The 21,804-nt window shown below is 53.2% G+C and overlaps 1 protein-coding gene across 8 annotated transcripts in view; it reads right to left on the bottom strand.

Moving 5' to 3' along the window:
• Positions 1–21,804, bottom strand: part of Card10 (caspase recruitment domain family, member 10) — a 41,101-nt gene that overhangs the window by 12,924 nt on the left and 6,373 nt on the right. For 2 of the 8 annotated variants that reach the window (XM_063263609.1, XM_063263610.1), the window contains 11 exons: positions 16,180–20,127; positions 15,133–15,384; positions 14,389–14,526; positions 11,540–11,865; positions 7,637–7,828; positions 6,328–6,483; positions 5,371–5,496; positions 3,247–3,438; positions 2,077–2,202; positions 1,019–1,134; positions 177–205 (listed from right to left, as the gene is read on the bottom strand). In XM_063263609.1, coding sequence (XP_063119679.1) covers positions 177–205; positions 1,019–1,134; positions 2,077–2,202; positions 3,247–3,438; positions 5,371–5,496; positions 6,328–6,483; positions 7,637–7,828; positions 11,540–11,865; positions 14,389–14,526; positions 15,133–15,367 — 1,636 coding nt within the window. In that variant the 5' untranslated portion in view covers positions 15,368–15,384; positions 16,180–20,127. Of the gene's footprint in view, positions 1–176; positions 206–1,018; positions 1,135–2,076; positions 2,203–3,246; positions 3,439–5,370; positions 5,497–6,327; positions 6,484–7,636; positions 7,829–11,539; positions 11,866–14,388; positions 14,527–15,132; positions 15,385–15,609; positions 16,136–16,179; positions 20,128–21,804 lie in introns of those variants that run through there. The other 6 variants (XM_039079258.2, XM_039079257.2, XM_039079260.2 and 3 more) reach the window with 5 other exon arrangements.

Here is a 21,804-nt window from a genome sequence, read left to right on the forward strand (position 1 = left end):
GGTGTAAAAGCTGGACCCTATTTCTCAGGAGCCTCCCACACAACCCCGTGACTGGTCAGGGGCACAGATAGGCCATGGGGGAGGGAACACAGGCCAGAAGAGCAGGCACACACAGGATCTAGGCCAGCGGCAAGGAACTCCCCAAAGTGAGTCTCCCCCAGGGCCCTGGGAATTACCTGTGATATCCGACATGCTGCTAAAAGACCTGAACAGAGAGGAGACAGGGGTGACAAATGAGACCTATGACATTTGGCCCCACCTTGTATCTCAGTGCCCCAGCAAACACTGACCGGGCCCCAGGGCACCCAGGCCACCTAGGCCTTAAAAGCACAAGGCAAGGAGCTCACTGCTTTGAATCCCGGATGGCTTGTCCTTCAATGCTACCTCCCCTTACTTTGCACCCCACCATTGCCCTCCCTGCTACCTTTGGTCCCTGGCTCCTACTTGTACTTCCTGAGCTAGACCAACCTCCTCACAGCCACCCCTGTGAGAGCAGGTCACTTCACACAAGCCTGTGGGCACCACAGCCTCCCCCAGCCCAACCTCCCATCAGGAGGCCACTTAGAGGGGAAGACAGTGATGGGAAGCACCAGGAGCCAGGAAATCTCACATCCTGCTCTGGCCATGACGGATGTGGCTGGGTTTTCTGACCTGCCTGCGCTGCTGCTGCTGCTGCTGACTGAAGCTGGGGCCTGGCTTTCTTGCTTTGGGTACCCTGCCCATGGAATCCTCAACATCCCCAACCTGAGCCAACCCAGTTTCTAAGGTGAAGAATCTGAGATCTCAGGCTACTTGCAATGAATTCCCACCGGAGTGTTCCCACTCTGCTGGTTGGCCTTATCCTGACCCAACCTGGTTCCTCTTTGAACTTCACTGTTTCTAGGACTCTGACAGCTTCAGGGCAGTCCTTCGAGGGGACTGCTAGTCCTGCCTGACTCTGGCAGCTGAACTCAGAGGTTGTTGATCAGGGTCCAGCAACCTGCCTCATGGGGAACTCCTGCTTCTTCCAGCAAGTTACCTCTTAGGGGGCTCCGGGTCTTCCTCACGCTGCCGGCGGAGTATGGAGCCAGCACTGGGTGGAAAGGGCAGGATAGAGAGCCGGTTGATCTCCTTCTCACTGTCTGTGGCTTCCTCCTGCAACACCAGCATAAGGCCTGGTCATCTCCAGCCCACCCAGTCCAGCCCTCATCTCCCAGACAAGACCTGGGGCCCAGGACAAAGGAAAGGAATAGGAGACTACAGTGTGTGAGGGCTGGCTCCCTATACCTGCAGGCTCTGGGAGAGGCTTAGCCAGCAAAGAGCCTCCTGAACAAGCAGGAGATCCTCAGTTGGCTCTCCAGCTCTGTCTGCCTGCCTCTCTCTCTCTCTCTCTCTCTCTCTCTCTCTCTCTCTCTCTCTCTCCCTCCCTCCCTCCCTCCCTCCCTCCCTCCCCTCTCTCACGCACACACACACCCACCAGGCATGGTGGCACACACTTACAATCTCAGTGATGGAGCAGCAAAGGCAGAAGGATGCCTGTGGGTTCCTACCCAGTCAGTCAGCATGACCTAATCAGAGAGTTTCAGGTCCCAGGGAGAGAGCTTCTCCAAAAGTGACAAAGGGTCAGAGAGATTGCTTAATGACTAAGAGCTTGTGTTGCTCTCAGAAGATAAAGCCCCATTCCCGGCACCTATATCTGACACCCATAACCACCTCTTATTCTAGCTCCAAGGGGACCAGACATTTCTGGATTCTGAGACTATCTGTACTCACATGTACACACGCCCACACACAGATATGCACACTCATGTATCCAATAACTTAAAAGAAAAAACTAGGTGGATGGCTCCTAAAAAAACGACACCCAAGGTTGACCTCTAGTCTCCACGTGCATACACAAGTGTCCTTGGTTACACATGAACATGCAGAACCACCTGCACATACAAACACACATGAAAAAGAAAAGGTTCTCAGCCTCCCTGGGCCTTGCCGTGCTTGTCTATGACATAAAATGGTTGGCAAACTGGGCACACTGTGCGTGTTGGCAACATAGGAAATTCTCAGGCTTCCCTGTATTTGGGGTAGGTAACATCTTACCGAGGTGTGGGGCTCAGATCCCCCGGTTTCTCCTGTAGCTTCTGGGCCTCCCAGTGGTGATGGGAACTCGCTGAGGCTCCAGGTGCTGCTGAGGTTGGAGCACAGGGAGTGGGAGGAGGCACAAGCCTGCCAGAGAATGAGGCAAGGGAGGAGGTAAGTAGGGCCGAGCCCTGGCTGGCCAGTCCATACTGCACACCCACCACGTGCCAGGCACAGGGAAGATACAGGCACAGGATGCCAGAACCCATGCGGCAAAAGGAGGCAGACTACAGGCCAGCAGAGGAGCAAAATCATCCCAGGGCGGCGGAAGGAATTGCCCTGAGCACAGTGCTCACCAGAGGAACCCCAGTGCCTGGCACCTCAGTGCGCTCCAGGCAAAGTGGGATCTGAGCTGCAGGTACGGCTGGGAAGGAGGACCTGGGCAGACGCACATGCAAAGGTCCTGAGGCAGGACCACCACAGTGTCTAGGATTTGCAACACTAAGACCCACAGGACCAAGCTAAGTGAGTGGGAGAAGCCCAACCTGGGGGGCAGAACTGGTCCGTCTTTACCTCAGAGCAAAAGCCACCGAGGTTCTGACACATAGGAGGTCATATACTTATGCCTCCTCCTTCCACTCCTCCAGGCTCACGAGCTCATCACGAATGACCAAAAACAGGAAACAGCAGAGCTCCTGGCAGAGTCCGAGGACCACTGTCTGATTTCCCAGGGGTCCAGGCTCTGTGCCAGTACCACCTGACTGTGTGGCCTCCAGCAGACCTCTGGCCATCTCTGGGCCCCGCACTCTGAAAGGACTGCAACAGCTGTTCTCTTGTGGGACTTCAAGACCCATGCTAGCCTCGCCTCACTGCCCAAAAGTCCTGCTCATGTGCCCTCCAGCACCCAGGCTTACCAAAATGTTTACAGTCAGCTCAAACCATCCTGTGCACCCAGAATGGTTGCAGAAACCCAGAGGCCAACCCACAACCTCTCGGCTGCAACCTATTGTTAATGTCAACCCCAGTCCCACCCAGCTGAGGTCCCCAACTCAGGCCTTGCCCATTCCCAGCCCTATCCTAGAGCTCACAGCAGAGGCCCAGCCTTAAGCCAGCATATTTTTTCCCATGAAGCAAGGTCCCCAAGTCCACAGCAACCCAGCCCTGGGGTGTCATACTCCTGGCCCCATTCACCTTGAGACTGGAACCCCCCTGTGTCCGCTGTAGCTGTGCCTCCAGCATGGCCTTGGTCCCCTCCAGGCTGGTGACTGTGGTGAGCAGCTCATCGCGTTCCGCCTCTAGTCCCCGCACCTGCTTGCGGTACTGATCCTTCTCAATGAGGCTCTGAGAGTACTGCAACTGGATCCGGTCTCGGCTCTGGATTGCCTGGAGAGAAACAGGAGAGCCAGCCTCTGAGGGAGTTGCGCTGGCTCAGGGGGCTGGATAGAACAAGACTGGTGTTGTCGCCTGTGGGACACTTCCTTAATGGGGGCCCTGGTTTTAGCGTCAGCTCATTTCATCTATATGTAGAGAGACTAGGACAGCAGTTCTCAACCTGTGTGTCTCTATCTCCAAAAATATTTACATTGTGATTCATAGCAGTAGCAAAATTTAAAGTTAGGAAGTAACAATGAAAAATATTTTATGGTGGGAGAGGGATGTCACCACAACGTAAGGAATTGCATTAAAGGGTCGCAACATTAGGAAGGTTGAGGACCACTGGACTAAGAGGATGAATCACTGGTCTTACTGGTGGATGAAAACACACCAGAGCTACAAATGGCTCTGGCTGGGAAGGCTGGAGTCCAGGAATGCCACACCTCTAAACTTAAGATGTTTTTTCCAGTCGGGTGGTAGTGGAGTATGGCCTTTAAATGGCAGTACTTGGGAGGCAGAGGCAGGAAGATCTCTGAATTCAAGGCCTGCCTGGTTTACAGAGCAAGTTCCAGGACAGCCAGGGCTGCACAGGGAAACCCAGTCTCAAAACAACAACATCAAAAAGATAATACTTCTTTGTTCCTCCATGAACCCAACTTTAAGCACAGCACTTGGGTCCTTACAGGTGCCAGGAGTCCAACCTTTCCTCTCATAAAGAAGTCCCTGAGAGCTAGGCCCAGAACCAGACTTGCCCATGCTGCTTCCCAGGGAGCTGGGATAAGGAGCCCAGAGGACTGGGAAGAGTCTGGTGGCCTCAAAGCAACAGAATCACAATGCCAGGAATGACATCCCAAACCTACATTCTAAAGGCTCCCAAGGGATCAAGAGGGTCATTCTAACACATGTGGTAGGACAACAACCTCCCGCCCTGCCTACAAGGGCGACCTCCCACACAGTGGTCAGAGACATAGAGGAACTGGTCTGGGGCCCTCGGCTGCCTTGTAGCCTTCACAGGAGACAAGCCTTTGATGCCAGGAACATAAAGCCAAACCTTTGGGAATTTCTCTATCAGCAAATATTTGCAGGTCCCTCCTCCATGCAGAGAACTGAGAAGCAGGAGGATCTGGGAGGGCAGGTCAGCTCAGGCCCTAAGGCCGATCTCTCAAGTGTTCATGGGAAAAGGCAGAGCTCTTGGCTGCCATCTGAGGACCCCTGTGTGATTTACCAAGGGTGTGGGTCCTGCTCCAATGCTGCCTGCCTGTGTCATCATCAACAAGGCTGACCCTCTCTGGGCCCTGTGCAATGAGAGGACTGTAGCAGGGTCTCTGGGAGACCATGAGGCCCATATGACTGGTGGGCATCTTCTGAGGCCCATATTTCACAACCCAGCATGCTCACAGGCTTGCCGGGTACATGTGAAGATGCTTACCTGTCACCCTGACCTGACACCCTCATCTCAATTCACCAATTCACCAGTGCAGTTTGAATGTCTCTTCCTGCAATGCCAATCCTGTATCTTCCTCCTCCCCCTGCTCCTCCTCTTCCCTTCCCTGCTCCCCCTGTTCCTCCTGCTCCCCCTCCTCCCCCTGCTCCTCCTTGCCCTGCTCCCTCTCCTCCCCTGCTCCCTCTCCTCCTCCCCCTGCTCCCTCTCCTCCCCCTGCTCCCTCTCCTCCTCCCCCTGCTCCTCCTGCTCCCCCTCTTCCCCCTGCTCCTCCTCCCCCTGCTCCCTCTCCTCCTCCCCCTGCTCCTCCTGCTCCCCCTCTTCCCCCTGCTCCTCCTCCCCCTCTTCCCCCTGCTCCTCCTCCCCCTGCTCCCTCTCCTCTTCCCCCTGCTCCTCCTCCCCCTGCTCCCTCTCCTCCTCCCCCTGCTCCTCCTCCCTAAATCAGAGCCAGAGATGGCATGAGGGATACCACTCGTGCCACACAGCAGGCTGCAACTCACCTGGTCCCGCTCTTTCTCAATCTCCTCCAGCTGGGCCAACACAGTGGCCATGCGGTGCTTATAGAGGTCACAGTCCTTCAGCAGCGTTCGATGTTTGAGCCTCAGATCCTCCATCTCCTGCAGGTACTGTGGGCAGGGCAGGTGGGCCAGGCTCAGAACCCCGGAAACCCAGAAACAAGTGCCCACCTCTCCAGCGGGATCATCCTCACCACTGTCTCTGTCTCCCCTGAGTGGTAAAACGGGCTCGATGGTACCAACAGCACCCTCCACACCAACTTCGTCTCCCATGGAGACTTCAGCCCCAAACCCCTCTACCCTACCCAGCTCCCTGGAGGCACTACAGCCTATGTCTCTGCGAATTGCTTTAGGGTCCCATGTGTACACCCTGTGCACCTGCCTGTTATAAACACCCTCTCCGGGAGCGGAAGCCTTGGTGTCGGAGAGGTATTTGTTATAGGTAAGTATGTGTATAAGTGTGGGTTCGGTAGGAGGGATACACACATAAACGCAGATGTCAACAGGAGACAGATGAGAGCAGCTAACACCAGCCCCTGGAAGCAACCTGACATGGGAGCTCAGAACAGAACTTGTGTCCGAACCCAGGGCCTTGCGCTTGCTAGGCAAGCGCTCTACCACTGAGCTAAATCCCCAACCCCTGTGGGTTTCTTTGTTTTGTTTTTTTGTGTTTTGTTTTTTTTTTAAGATTTTTTTTTCCTTTTAGGTAGTCTTAGATGTGTTTACTGTCGAACCTGCAATGCCTAACTAAACAGGCCCTACTGATACACAAGGATTAATAAGTGGGAATGAATGAACCCAGTGCCTACTGAAGACACCAACGGCGGCAGGCAGCTAGGGTTACCCACCATGCCTGGCAGTGCCCCCCCACACCAGACCAGGGCATTTAGTGGAAGTTGGTGGATCAAAACGGGGGGTGGGAGGCAGGCGGTGGTTTCCTACCTTGTCCCGCAGTTCTTCTGCCCACTGTAGCTCGCCCTGCACAGCGTGAAGCTTCTGACACAGCTCCTGCCTGCTGTCCTGTGCCTCCCTCCAGTCATGCTCCAGGATGTCCAGCAGAATGCGTTCAGAGCCTGCAGCTCCTGGCCGGCTCATTTCCTGCAGGGTAAAGTGAGAGGCCACCTCAACTCCTGGAGCCCCCACCCCACCTTAGGCACGCGGAGGCAGGGAGACACACACCCCTCAACTCTCCAAATCAGCCCAGTGTCTCCTATTCCAGGTTTGGCACCTGGACCTCGGTTCCCCTATGTGGAGAGTGGTGTGGCCCTCCAGCACCCCTGTCCTCTAGAAGATGTGAGGCTCAGTGGATAAAGGTGAGCTCTGAGCTCAGCCAGGACCCCAATCACGAACAAAACCCTAGCCCACTCCCATTCTCTGGGCCCACACCAGAGCACTATTCCCCAGGGCCTATCCCTATCCCTCTGACTACAGGCTTCTAAGGGGCTGATCCTGAATCCAAGACACAGGTCCTAGGCTAATCAAGCATCTCCAAACCGCAATATAAACAATGTTGTTCCCACTTTCTGTGTGGAACAATGGCAGGCCTACACTGCCATGGACCTGAGAGAGGTCACTCAGCAAGTCCTAGAGCCACCCAGACCTACAGGCTGTCTCAACCACTTCGGGTCAGAGACTCCTTCACAAATTCCAGAAACCAGGAGTGGGTGACATAAGTCTGTAAACCCAGCATTCAGGAAACTGAGACAACAGGAGGATCAGGGGTTCAAGGCCAGCCTGGGCTACATACTAAAACTTGTCTCAAAAAACCTAACTCTACCAAGCATGGTGGCTCACACCCTTAATTGCAACACTCAAGAGACAGAGGCAGGAGGATTACCACAAATTTGAGGCGCGTGTGGTTTACATAACAAGTTCTAGACCAGCTGGGACTAGAGTGAGCCCAGGTCAAAGGAAAACAATCATGCAATAGGAAAAACTAGGGTTGCAGTATAAGTCAGGGCCCTGGGCTTGATCTCTAACACCACAATTTAAAAGAGAAACTGGGACTCCTCTTTCTAAGAAAATGCTCACATATACTGAGGGAGTTCAGAGACTTCTGGGAGTTGGCTACAGACCCCAGACTGAACCCCCAGGGAGAGCGATACCTTAAGGACTCTCCACCAAGAGCCTCAGGTGAGAAGAGGCCCCACCTTGCATGGGCCAGGTCAGCCCTCAGCTTCTGGTGCTGAAGTTCTCAGGCTCTGGTGTCAGAAGGACAGTGAACAGCTGAGGTCTGGCACCAGGGTCCTACCTGCTGAAGACCTTCCTGGAGCTCCTGCAGTGAAGCTGTCAGTCGCTGGTTCTCTGCCCGAAGCTCTGAGAGAAGATCCACACCGTCTGGCTCCTTCTCCTTCTCTTCAGCCCCAGGCGGTGGGCCCCTGCCCCTCCTCAGTAGCGCACACTCTTCCTCCAATCGGCTGACTTTGAGCTTGAGCTGATCTACCTGAGACCCAAGACGAGAGTCAGCCTGGAATGGACCCATTAGAAGCCACTCCAAGATGGCCCCAGGCTTCTGAGAAGCCTAAGCAGGGGTTTGCCTGAGACTCGCCTCTGAATGGGAGCCAGGCTGGGCAAATACAGAAATGGGAGGGAAGGGGGCAAAGCCAAGGCCATCCTCCCAGGAATCATCATGAAAACTGCATGAAACAGTTTGAGCAATGTCACTGGCGGGTGGGGCACCTTGAGTACAGAAAGGGGGACAAGGTCAGGATCCAGTCCTGCCTGCACTGAGGGTGGCCTTGAGCAAGGTATGCCTTTGGTTATGGCTCTCTTGAGTCTCCTTATGTAGATCAGATGGAGAAAGAAGTGATGGGCCTGAGGGCCTCCTCCAGCCCAGCCCCCAACATACACAAGGGAGTGGGGGGCCCTTCAGGAAATTCTTCACAGAGCAACTAGGTGCAGTGGCACATGCCATATCTCAAACACTCAGGAGGCTGAAGCAGGAGGCTTGCCAAAGATTCAAGGCCAGCCTGGGCTAATATTAAACTACAAACCAGCCTGGGCTACACAGTGAGATCCTGTCTTTAAACAAAGGAAAGAGGAAAGAAAATCCTCATGGAGAGGTTTTCTCCCAAAAGAGTCGCTCGCTGGTTCGTGCCGACACCCCACACCCAGGCTTCGGTATCCACCGCTGTACTGGACATCTTAAACGTGTCAGTCCCTCATCTCTTCCCAGCCTCAGTTTTACCAGTAAAAGCTCTCCTCCCTCTCCACCTCCTAGGGCTGTTAAGAACTGAAGAAGACCAAGACAGGGCAAAGCAGGCTATGAGACCACGACCAGTGAGACACAGCCACTGTGGGGCTTTAAAGAAAGCCCAGAGCCCTGGCCTGTCACCAGCTAAGTGCGGGAAGCCAGAGCCTGGCTTGGGAGCTGGGTGGGGGTGGGCAATTGATGACAGCAGCTTGGCCCAAGGACCGACACGCCTAGTCAGTTTGCTGGAGTACAGTGTTCTTGGCCAGGGATGTTTGCCAAACACATGTGGGATCTGGGGTGGTCAGGCTAAGGGGAGAAGAGCAACAGGTGCGGGCCATCAGTGAGGTCATTGTGGGGGAAAGAGTACAAGGACCTCTGAGGATATCAGCAAGAGAACCAAGGCCTGGTGTCCTAGGAGTGTCTGGTCTGGAGAATGACTGCCAGTCCTCCAGGCCTCAGAGACCAGAACACGCATGCATACACACCCTCGTCTGAAGCTGGGTCCGTAACTCCTCAAATTAACAGTCCCCTCCTCCTCCACAAAGACTCAGAAAGTCTTGACCCCCTGCATTCCTTTCTCCTCACAAAACACGCTTTGTGACCCAGCAGAGAAAGACAGCTGGTTTCAAAGGCCAGCCTGGCCACACCCTTCACAGCAAACCACAACTGCACACCCAGGATCCTGCCTGACCCTCAGGCCAGCCAGCTTCCCCAATGAGCTCAGAAGACAAGTCTCCAGGAAACCCGGATGCCTTTAATCCCGGGATACAAACTCCTGAGCTCGAAATTACACTGTTAGCTCCTAAATTTATGTTGCTCAGAAATAACAGCTCATTAACTTTGCACCCTATAAAACACAGTATTAAATCAGCCACCACAGACACCTGTCCATGGTGAGAGGAAACCAAACAGTGGAGCCAGGCCCCTCTGGCTGTGCTAAGAACTCCCACCTGCAAGGCCTCTTTAAACTTGAAGACAGGAAAAGCTCCAAGACGTACAGGTGGATGTGGGGGTTTCTTTATTCCTCTGATCTCACTCTCCGCCCTCCAAACACAAGCACAGCCACCAAAACAGCTGGTCCTGACTGCGACACCACAGGTGACAAAGAGCCCTTCCTCTGCCTCTTCTCCAGCCTCCAGCCATTCCTGCAGCAGCTCCAGCCCCAATGACCGGACACACACAGGACATCTGGTCACACAGACCCAACTCACAAAGAGGATGCCAGCCCAGCCTGCTACAGCCTCTGGCAGCTCTACCTGGGCAGTGACCGGCACACTGCCCTCTCTGAGTAACGGCCCGGTCCCTTCAGGAAAAACCTGACAAAGCTCCTGTCAGTTTCTGAAAAAGTGGGCTAAGTGAAGAAAGAGAGAAGATCCCGACAGACAGACAGCAAAGCCACCTCAACCTGAAGATGCTAGGAAAGAGCTCCAGACAACCATTCTGTGCCTCAGTTTCCCCCTCCAGCAATGAGAACCACAACCACGGCCAACCCCAGTGGGGAAGTAAAAAGTGTGTGCAGAGCAAACACCTAGCGCTCAGCAGTGCTTCAGATGTTATGCCATCCTCAGAGTGACCTGTTACTTTAAGGATAAGGAAACAGGCACCGAGGGGGAAGCCCAGTCCTATGTGACACTGCCCGTCAGCAACTGAGAACAATCAGAGTCCCCACTTAGCACCAAATACAAAGCAGATGTTCAGACAATGGCTGTCCAATCAGCTTCCGACTGCAAACACATCAGCTACACCTCAAGCAGGGACAGCAACCTCAGCCAGCCAGCAGCCAGCATGTGTAAACCCAGACGATGGCGCCCCAGAGTTCCGCAAGCTGTTAACGACCCCCAGTGCCTGTCGTTACCACCAGCGCTGACACCAGGCTTAGGGAGGGGCTGCAAATACGAAGGTTAGAAGCCACTGTGAAGCCACTGGCACAGGAAGCCTCTGAGCCAGAGAGCTCCTCAGAGCTTGGGACAATACACGGGGGTCATCAGACATGACAGAAACACCATTGGAGTCCCAAGAAGAATGGAGGAGAATGAGAGACTCTCTCCCTCAGCCTTTGAGGGGGACTCAGTCCTTGAAAGGCAACCTGGGGATCTTCTGAAGAGGGACCAGTGGGAGTTCACAGGACAGAGACAGGCAGAATGGCATCCCTCAGGAGGTCTCCTGGGGTACCAGGCAGGTGCAGCTCATACCTAGGCTCTGAGACCTTGAACAAACCCCTTTACCAGTCTGAGCCCCTGTATCAGTACTGGGGAACGGAACCTGAGCACCATGCACGTGCTGGTGAGGATGAGATGAGGCCACCTGTGCCGGAGAACCACAATGGCTGACAGAATGCAGGTGTGGACCAAGCGCTCTGCCAAGCGCTCTATATCTGACATTCCGAGCCTGGACCTCACTGATTCCTTACAGCTCAGTAGTCCTCTTGGCACTACTGACATTCAACGCTTCATAAATCTGTCATAGGGGCTGTCCTGAGCACGATAGGACATGTGGGGGTATCCTTGGCCTCTGCTTACTAAACACTAATGTCATCATCCTAGTTGTGACAACCAAAACTGTTCCCAGAGCTTAGGGGTATACCTCAGTTACAGTGCTTGCCTATTAGGCACAAGTCCTGGGGTTCCTACAGTACATAAACAAGAGGTGGAGGCAAGAGGATCAAAAGTTCAAGGCTAGCCTCAGCTACATGTTGAGTTTATGGCCAACTTGGGATACCTCAGATCCTGTCTCAAAAAAAATAGTAATAAAATAAAACTCTTCCCAGAGTGGCCATGTGCTTTGCGGGGGCTTGGATGGGGGGTGTTCCTTAATAGAGAACTAGTCGTAATGCAATGAAACATGAACACAAGGCAGTCAGGGATTGATTCAGAACCAGGTGGATGGTGACTCTGAAACATGTATTGATGACCATGTTACCATGTCCTCCCTTCTCCATCCCACCACCTCCTCTGGGCCTACCGCAAGCTGCAGGTCTCGGCTACGCAGCACAGCCGAGTTCTTCTCCTCGCTGAGCTGAGCCAGGCGCATGGCAATCATGTAGTTCTCATCCTTGAGGCGCAGCAGCTCCAGGCTGCCCGCCTCCCAGTCCTCCCTCAGCCGCTGGCAGCGTTCCTGTGCCGCCTGCTGCTCCCGAAGCCGCTGCTCTAACCCTGCCCGCTCCTCCTCCAGTGCCCGGCCCCGGGCCTGCAGTTGCTGTTCTCGGTGCAGCTGGCTCTTTCGAGCTTCCCGAAGCCTCCGGACTTCAGTCATCAAGAACTGAGTCAGGCCCTCTGGCCCCTCCTCATCTGCCAGGTCAGGGGGGAAAAAAAAGAATATTCAGAAGGGTCAAATAAAATCCAGGGAGATGCCGGACTGCACAGAAAAACTCAAAACCGTAAGAGCTCTGGAGGAAAATTCTGGAAGATATTTTTGCTATTGCTGGACAGGGAACGTCTTCTCAAACTACATAAAATCCAGGAGTTATGAGGGAAAAAAGTGGACAAGTCTGTATTAAAATAAAGTTTAAAAAGAAAAGAAAGAGAGAGAGTGCGCGTTGGCCAGACAGTGACGGCAGACACCTTCAAACCCAGCACTCCTGAGACAGAGGCAGGTGACTCTCTAAATTTGAGGCCAACTTTCTCTACAGAGTGAGTTCCAGGATAGCCAGAGCTACCCAGAGAAACCCTGTCTCAAAATCCAAAAACCAAAACAAAACTCCAAAAAGTTTTGTAGTAAAAGGGATAACAAAGTTAAGGGACAAGCAAAAAAAAAAAATTGTAGGAAAAACTATAATGGAACTCAAAGCCATAATACATAAAGAGTTCCTACAAAACAACAAGAAAAGCAAGCTAAATAAAAACATGGAACAAAAACTAAACACGTTTCAACCACCAGCAATAAAGGTAATGGCAATAACTAATGTTTGTTAGCCTCATTTGTTATACTAGACATTGTATCAACTTATTTAAACTTCCCAAAGGACAGTAAATACTGGGGCTCTACCCATCTCGTTTACCTACTGTTCACTAAATAGTAAGCTATGAGCTACATCACTTAAGATACAGAGCTGGCTGGGCAGTGGAAACATATACCATTAACCCCATCACTGGGGAGATGGGGGCAGGGAGACCTCTGAATCTGAAGCAAGCTTGGTCTATGGAGGAGGGGTTCTAGGATGGCCAGGACTACACACAGAAACATTGTCTCTAAAATACAAAAACAAAACAAAAAAAAAAAACAAACAAAAACCCAGAAGATACAAACCTGAAACCTGAATTTTACAAAAGTATCTGGCAAAAATGTTGCAGGGGGCTGGAGAGATGGCTCAGCGGTTAAGAGCACCCGACTGCTCTTCCAGAGGTCATGAGTTCAATTCCCAGCAACCACATTGTGGCTCACAACCATCTGTAAGGAGATCCGATGCCCTCTTCTGGTGTATCTGAAGACAGCTACAGTGTACTTATATATAATAAATAAATAAATCTTAAAAAAAAAAAATGTTGCAGGATGGTTCTCCCGATTCCTAAAAGATTCATAAAGCAAAGGGGACCCTCACACTCTGCTGGGGGGGGGGAGCTACCCTCATCAGAAACTTAAAATTGATACATTCCGTGAGAAACTCCACTTCAGAAACTCCCCAGCTCAGAGTAGAACCGCCAGAGATGCCCAGGGGAGGAGAGAATGTCACAAAACCTGAAACGATCTGGTTGTCCACCCTCAAGAGACTCCACCAATGAGCTATGTGACAGGTTCACTAAAACACATTAAATATGCTGTCTCGGGCTGGAGAGATGGCTCAGTGGTTAAGAGCACCTGACTGCTCTTCCAGAGGTCATGAGTTCAATTCCCAGCAACCACATGGTGGCTCACAACCATCTGTAAAGAGATCCGATGCCCTCTTCTGGTGTGTCTGAAGACAGCTACAGTGTACTTACATATAATAAATAAATAAATCTTTAAAAAAAAAATATGCTGTCTCTTCAAACAAGTGGAATCAGATCCTGAGTAACTGCTCCCACAAGGAGCCTTGTCAACTGTCCCAAAAAACAAAACGCACAAAGTCGGGCTGGAGAGATGGCTCAGTGGTTAAGAGCACAGACTGCTCTTCCAGAGGTCCTGAGTTCAATTCCCAGCAACCACATGGTGGCTCACAAACTATCTGCAATGAGATCTGATGCCCTCTTCTGGTGTGTCTAAGACAACTACAGTGTACTCGTATAATTAAAAATAAATAAATCTTAAAAAAAAAAACCGCACAAGGTCTAGATGTGTATCCAAGCTGACTTGCTGGTCACTCACTATGTAGCCTAGGCTAGCCTTAAACTTGGTCCTGCCTCTGCCTACTGAGACGAATACCACCACCCTAGGCTTAAATTTCTTATTACTTTTTTATTTATTTATTTATTTATTTATTTATTTAGGAAGAGAAGCATGTATGTAGAGTCCAAAGGACAACTTTCAGGAGTCAGTTCTCTCCTACTGTGTAGGTCCCAGGGTGTGAACTCAGGTGGCCTGGCTTGCTGGATACTTACTGTCTTTATCCACGGAGCCATCTCGTCCACTCTTGAATGTTTACACGAAAAGCTAAACTACGTGTCTAGACACCCCATTCCTAAAGATGCTTAAGGAGAAAAAGTCATGCTGAGCACGTGGATTCTGGACTCTGGACCCAGCCTATCCTCCACCTACGGTGGGGCCCCAAGTAAACTTCTGCCGTCTGTGCCTCGGTTTCTTCACCAGTCCAATAGCGGGAACAGGCCCCTAGTACGGTTAGGATAAGAAAACTCTGCTCTGGCGCTGAGACCCGGGCACCCACTGAGATTGCTCACCAAGTATCATGGAGCAGCGCTGGGCAGGTTCCTGGCCAGTGAGCAGCGTGAAGTGTTCTGGGTAGTAGAATTCCAGCGCTTCCAGGAAGGCCTCGAAGCCCCTCTTGCCCCGGCAGCGTAAAATGTCTATGAGACGCCCTGAGGGTAAAGGTTTTGACAGGGGTCAAGATGAGGGCTTCCCTCAGTGCCCCTGCTCTCCACCCCCACAATGCTCCAGGGCCTACGTTCCCCAGATTTTTGGGCTGTGACACACACAAGGGCCTGTCCCAACACATCAGGGAGCAAAGCTCAATCTGCCCTGGCTAGGAACACCAGACCCTCCCCACAGCACCTGCTCTGCAGCAGGTTCCCAGCAACCCCTACACACACACACACACACACACACACCATACATTACCCATGCGCGGGGGCGGGGGGGGGGCATTGGATGCCTGCGTTTCCCAGGCAAAATGCTCTCACTGACTTAAGTTCCGAGACTCCTAGCCCCCTTCCCAGTCCTGGTACAAAAACACCCAGTGTGAGAGGAGCCTCAGAGAATTGAGCCCCGACTTGAGCTCTTGAGAAAAACTGATTCTTTAAGGGGTGCATTCCCACACAGATGGGACAGAAAGAACCAGAGAGGTCAAAGAGCAAAGTAAAGATCCCACAGGGGTCTCCATCGGCACCACCCGCAACCACATCCAGCTGTCTGCTCTGGAGTGGGCCTAGGAAGTGAGAAGAAACCCCTGGCGGCGACGGGCTCACCGGTACGGTTAGCGCGGCACGGAAAACGGTAGGTGCTGAGCACCTCCTCCTCGTCTTGCTCGTCCAAGACGCGGCACTGGCGCAGATAAGGCGTGAGCTTGGCCGGGTTCAGGGCGCGGGTCAGCCGGTGCCGGACGCCCTCGATCCGCTCCCATAGCGCGTCCTCTTCGGCCTCCGACCCGGAGCCCGCCCCAGCCTCCTCGTCGGCCTCGGCCGCGTCCGCCCGGCCCTGCATGGCCGCGTCCTCGGAGTCTGCGGGCGACAGGCACGGTGGGCACTGAGCCACGGCCACCGCACCTGGGCGTCGCCCGCGGGTCCCAGCGCTGTCTCGCTCTGTCTTCCTGGGACCCCACGCTGCTCTTCTGCCTGCGCCCTCCCGGTTCCCCGAGCGATCACCCCCGCGTCCTCCGGAGCGTCCCGTCAGCGTCCTTTCAGGTCCCCACGCTGCTGTCCCGCCAGTGTCCTCCCCTCACTCACCACGGGCGCTGCAGCTGCCCTGGGCTCCGGGCTCGGTGTTCGGCCGACGGCTCCGGCGGCGCGACGGGGCGGTGCCCTCGGGGTCATTGGCTCCGCCCCCAGCCCCGCGGCCGCCGGGGCCACCCAACATCGCCCTTGCCCCGCCGCGCTCCGACGGTCCTCCCGCCGCTCTGCGGGCCAGTCGCGCCTCCCCACCCCCTCACCCCCGCTTCCTGTTTCCCGCCGGCTCTCTGGGCCAGTCCTGGCGGGGTCCGCACGGCCCTCCCACACCTGCCCGGCCCCCGACAGGGCGGAGTCGCCACGCGCGTGCTCACACCCCGCGCGCCACCGCTGCTGCCTTTCACCTTGCCCCCGACCCTGAGCGCAACAGCTGCCTGCACCCTCCACACAAGCCGGGCCACCCGAAGCCCTGGCGGCGACAAGTGTCCACTGGTGCTAGCCATACACACCCTGCAATTAACAGGTCACACCAACCTAGCGGGCTCTGGGCTCCAATCTCATACTCAGACCCTCATCATACCCACTTCAACCTGCATGGTAGGTACATTCACTCTGCACAAAGGCACATACCTGGGCATAATTCATGTCCATCTTTCAGGAAATAGCTGTAAAGTGTGGGACAGGGACCTCAGGAGCCGGCAGAACTTCCACATGTGTCCATCTTCTGGGATAATGGCCCAGTGTTGGGCAGGACTTTGACCGGAGACAGACTACTCACATGCCTCTCTCTTCCTCCCTCCCACAAACACCCTGTGTCCAAGCACTTGAAAGATCCGGGTCAGCTGTGAGCCTCTGTAGCTCAGTGTCGGAATCGTTGCATCCTGTTCCCAGCTAGGCCTCTTATCTGCCAGTGACCCGGACAAGTGCCCCTCCATAGTCTCCGTGTTCCCGAACACACTGCCAAGAGCTTGCATCTTCCACCAAGCTCAGGACAGCCTGTGTGGGCAGCCAAGGGGAGGGGTCATGGGCACCATTCCAGAGAAGGGAGTCAGTCCCTGCAGGCATCCAGACTGGCTGCACCTCTTTTCCTGGGTAAAGTTAAAGGCACCTGGGGACCAGGGTGCTTGCATTGCTGTTCCTCCAGACCAGGGTCCAAGAGATAACTGAGGAGGGTTTTGTGGTTAAAATCAATTATGTTTGAAAAGGCAGCCTCAGAACTCCTCCCCTCTGCCTTAGAGACTAGTGCTCACTCCCACAATAAGGTCCTGCACTCACGTGGTAGCAGTTCTCTGGGCACTGGAACGTGCCCTCAGGGTGGAGAGATCAGGGTTAAGAGAACACGGAGGGGAAGATGTGTAGGTCCCCAAACCCACCCATACTTTCCGAATTAGATGCATCACTCACCCAAGGAAACAAGGTTGACCACAACCCCTGAAAAGTCCCTGCAGTAAAGAAACCAGTTTACCTACGTAACCTAGTTCCTTTCCCAGCCTTAAGGAGCCTCGGTTTTGTTTGGAGTGTTACCAGTTCACCTGCAGAAGAAGCCTTGTGGGAAGGACTCAATTCTAGCACGAACCTATCTGTTTACAAAGGAGGAAGCAACGGCCCAGAGAGAGCAAGAACTTGCCACACACACTGGATCTGCCCTGGCCACTTTCCCCTCCCTGGGCTCAGTGTCCAGGTTCACACTAGGCTCCCTCCCAAGGAGTACCTCTCCTCTGCTGGCCATGAACACCCTGACTCTGGCTCTCCCAGTGAGCAGCTCCTCCCTCAAGGAGTGGCTCCACCCCACAGCAGCCCTGTGAATATTTTCACTTGGCCGGAATAATGGGAAGGAAACCCTGGAAAATGAGTCTTTAGTTAATTATTCTCTCATCAGAGGCAAAAACAGGGCCAGGGATCTGGCACGGAAACTAGGAATTAGCTTGTAAGCTGACAGGCTGGAGGGGGCTGGGGGGAGTGTCACAGGGTCACAGCAGGTCCCAGAGTCTGCTCCTAAAGAAGCTATAGAGATCCTGAAACACCTCACATGTGCACACATGGTCACATACATACTCACAGGCATGCACTTGGTTTCACAGACACACTCACATGGACACAGATACATTACTATTCACACACACACACCAACACACATACACAGGGCTACAAACACATCATGGATGGTTACACACATGCACACACATTTATAGGGACACATTCAAATGGACACACATGGTTACACAGACACACTAAAGGCACAAGCACAGTTTTACACACATACACAGACACCTAACAGATACACTCATACACACACACAGACAGATACACACAAACACATAGTTAGACATAATCATCTATACAGAATTACATAGATTCCACACTTACATGCACATGTGTGGTTACACACAATTGCTTTGTACACACACACACAGACACACACACACGCCTGTGTGGGTATGGGAGCCTGGCAGCAGGCAGTCAGCACGACGCCCACATCTCCTCCATTGTCAATAAATGCCACTGCTGTCCCCAGATGTTCCCAGCATGGATGGTAGACAGATATCATTAAGCATCCCTTCCAATACTGTCTTCTTGTGGCTTCTGTTCCATCATTCTTCTCCTTGTCACCGTGTCAAGAAAGCAAGGCAGGTGGGGTTGGGGATTTAGCTCAGTGGTAGAGCGCTTGCCTAGCAAGCACAAGGCCCTGGGTTCGGTCCCCAGCTCCAGAAAAAAAAAAAAGAAAGAAAGAAAGAAAAGAAAAGAAGAAAGCAAGGCAGGGAGACAGAGTCCCTGTGCCAGCATCTCTGGGTCCCTAGGTACCTGGCCAGGAGTGCTAGACCACCCAGAGGCTCCATCCCTGTCTGCAGATGACAAGAGGTGAGCATGGCCAGCCACACCTAGGGAGGACAGTGGGAGAGCAAGCCGGGTACTCTGGAGACTGATATTGGCCATCCTTCTTGGACAAAGGCCTTCCTTCCCCTTGGAGGAATGGCTGAGTGTTAGTAATGACAGGAGTCCTCCCTGTGTAGGAATGTATGGTCCGGACTGGAGAGATGGCTCAGCAGTTAAGAGCACTGACTGCTCTTCCAGAGGTCCTGAGTTCAATTCCCAGCACCCACATGGTGGCTCACAACCACCTGTAATGGGATCCAATGACCTCTTCTGGTGTGTCTGAAGTCAGCTACAGTGTACTCATGTAAATAAAATAAATAAATTTTTTTAAAAAAAAAAAGAATGTATGGTCCATGTGAGCTGAGGAACCTCCATCTTCAAGGAACCTATCCCTAGGTTTAAACCCCTCTGTGTCCCATCACCTCTGGTTCCTCCACACCCCAACTCTGAGGTACAGTGTCTTTACCACTGAGCAACCAGGGGGCTGGTTGTTGTTGTTGTTTTGTTTCGTCTTGTTTTGTTTGTTGCTGCTGCTGCTGCTGCTGCTGCTGCTGCTGAGATGAAATCTCACTAGATTGCATGCACTAGCCTCCCAAGTAATCCTCCTGCCTCAGCATCCCAAGTAGCAAGGACCACAAACTCATAGCATCCTTGAGAGATCATTTCAAACCAGACTTCACTCAGGTTTAAACCTTCCTAGTTTCTCCACTAAAATGGAAGATGCCAAAACCTGCCCCCACTGTCTCCGCTCACCCACTGGCCCTGGTCTGCCCCTGTCAGCCTCGTCTACCTCTAGGCTTTTCCTTCTACCTAGAATGTGTGTCCCTTTGTTCATACCCTCTGCTTTCCTTCTGGCTATACGAAGCGAAGATCAAAAGTCACCATCTCTAGGGCAAAGACTTGATCTACTTCTTTATGGCCACTGTTGCTTCCTCTGCTCCTCGTCTCCCTGGAACAGCCCAGCTCACCTGCTCGGAGGAGTGGGCTAGAATGTTCCAAGTTTGAGGATGAGGAATGGGACAGAAGGGAGAGGAAGTTAGACGGGAGAAGAGTTGGGGACAGAGCAGGGCACCAGCAGCATGCCAACCTTCACTTTTGCCACGAGTGAAGCTGTGATCAGGGTCTTCCCAGGTCAGCCACAGAGTGTGCAGAAGCTATACCTCTGTTTTTCTCCCAGCTCTCTCGGCTGCCTGAGTTCCAGCACCTTCTCCTTCTAGGAAGTCCTCTGATAGCATCCCAGCAATTTGAGTCTCCTGGAGAGCTGAGAAAAAGACAGACAGACAGATGGGAGGAGGGGTGTGTGTGTGTGTGTGTGTGTGTGTGTGTGTGTGTGTGTGTGTGCCCCATCCAACCACCTCCATCACTCCCCTTCCCCCAACCCCGTTGGCCATCTCCAGAAGCTTGGCAGCAGGGAACAGAAATAGTGACTCATTCTAGTTTCAGCCAATGACAGAGATCTGTGCCCACCTGGCCTTGGGTGGGGCATGAGACCAGAGGTAAGACTGAGCTGGGAAGGACAAATAAGGGAACCAGATAGAGACCAGAGAAAAGAACCAGACAGTTGTCCGGAGACAAGATACTGAGGCTGGACTGGCTATCCTTTCCCGAGGCTGTACCACCCAGCTTCCTCAAGGGTCCTGTGTGTGCCTCCTCTTCTCCCAGGGTGGTTGGAAGAGATGTTCAGTGATGCTCAATCCATCAAACCTGTAACCGAAAGGAGCATGAAGACAGAGGGCAGCTAGTGTAGCATCTCGATGGAGGGTGTGCCTTGCCTACAAGAGAAGGTGGCCAAGAGCGCTGCCTGGGGGCCAGAATTCCAGAGAAAGGCCCTGGACAGTCTGGCTGAGTCAGCTGAAAAGGGAGGGGTGGAGAAGGGATGTGGGGACCTGCCTGTGAGTCACTGCCTCCAGGGGCTGGCAGGGTTCCTGGTGCTGCCTACCTTACCTGGTATCACGAAGGTCTGGCTTCAAATACCAGCCCCCATCCCACCTCCTTTGTGACCTGGGCAAAACAGCAGACAACAATGGATGTATCTGGTGACTCTGAGGTAGTGCTTAGCATGAAGTCAGTGACCATTTACGTATCAACACATTACATGTGTGCACTGTGTAGGGTTAGTTAGCTCGGAGCCTCAGATCAGCTACATAGACCACTGTTTGGGGACCTCCTGTCTCTTGCTAAGAGCTCACAGGTTTCCGGACGTTGCATGCCCAGGTGTTTGAGCTCAAGCGCATGTTTGTAGGTGTGTGGCTGTGCCCTCCCGTTCTGTCTTACCTGTCTGTACCCTGCCCCATTTGATACCCTGAAGACCCTGAGAGAAAAGCCCCCCTCCGAACCCACTGATGAAGAAACCCTCACCTGTACCCAGAGGCATCACAAAGCCCAGCTGAGAGGGAGGAGGTGAGACGGAAGGGTGGAGTGGGCAGAAGGAACAGCCGGTACAGAAGCCTGAGGCTTCACCTAATGCTTCCAAAAAGGACCAGGCTTCCTGCTTGCTCCGACTTGCACCATCACAAGCCAGGATCCTCCTAGCCTTCATCCCCCCATGACTCATAGCATCCCACCAACCCCTGCCCCTGGAGGAGAGGATGTGCTGAGAGCCACCCCTGCCAGGAAGCCTGGTGAATAAGCTCCCTTGGTGTTCACAGTCCCTTGAGGTTGTGTGATACAGATAGGGTCAGCAGCTGACCCTGTGCCAAGTCCAGGACCCTCCTTCTCAGAACCTGAATGCAGGCCTGGTGCTACCCCAAGTAAGGAATAGGACCCGGGGCAGAGCACTATCCCAGCCAAGGCCCAACGTTCACTGCACCAGACGCCTGGTAGAAAGAACCACCTAGGTTGGAAGAGAGAGGCTTCAGTCCTATGTGTGCTCCTGGACTTTGGAGGGTTTACTTCCCCTTTTTTGATCTCATCTTCTCCTCCTGTTCGTCCAAGCCCCTGGAGCTGCAGTCATAAGCAATAGTACACCACCCAATGCTAGAAGCAATACTGAGCTACTCAATGCAGGAGCTGGGAACCGAACCCGGGTCCTCTGTGATAGCAGCAATCTCTCTTAGCCAGTGAATCATCTCTCCAGCTTTTGCTTTGTTTTTGTTTTGGGGGTCAGGGCATGGCTTATAGACAAGAATGCCCTTAAACTTATTGCAATCCTCCTGCCACAGCCTCCCAAATGCTGGGATTACAATCATGATGCCCAGAGGTTTTGTTTTGGGGTGGTTTTCCCCCTGAATATTTCCAGTCTGAGGTTGATTGACTCCATGGATTAGAACCCACAGAGAGATAGAAAAGCGGGTGGTGGCTGTCGCATGCACACCTTTGATCCCAGCACTCAGGAGGCAAAGGCAGGAGGTTCTCTGAGTTCTAGGCCAACCTGGTCTACAG

This window comes from Rattus norvegicus, chromosome 7, assembly GCF_036323735.1.
Source record: "Rattus norvegicus strain BN/NHsdMcwi chromosome 7, GRCr8, whole genome shotgun sequence".
Lineage (NCBI taxonomy): Eukaryota > Metazoa > Chordata > Mammalia > Rodentia > Muridae > Rattus > Rattus norvegicus.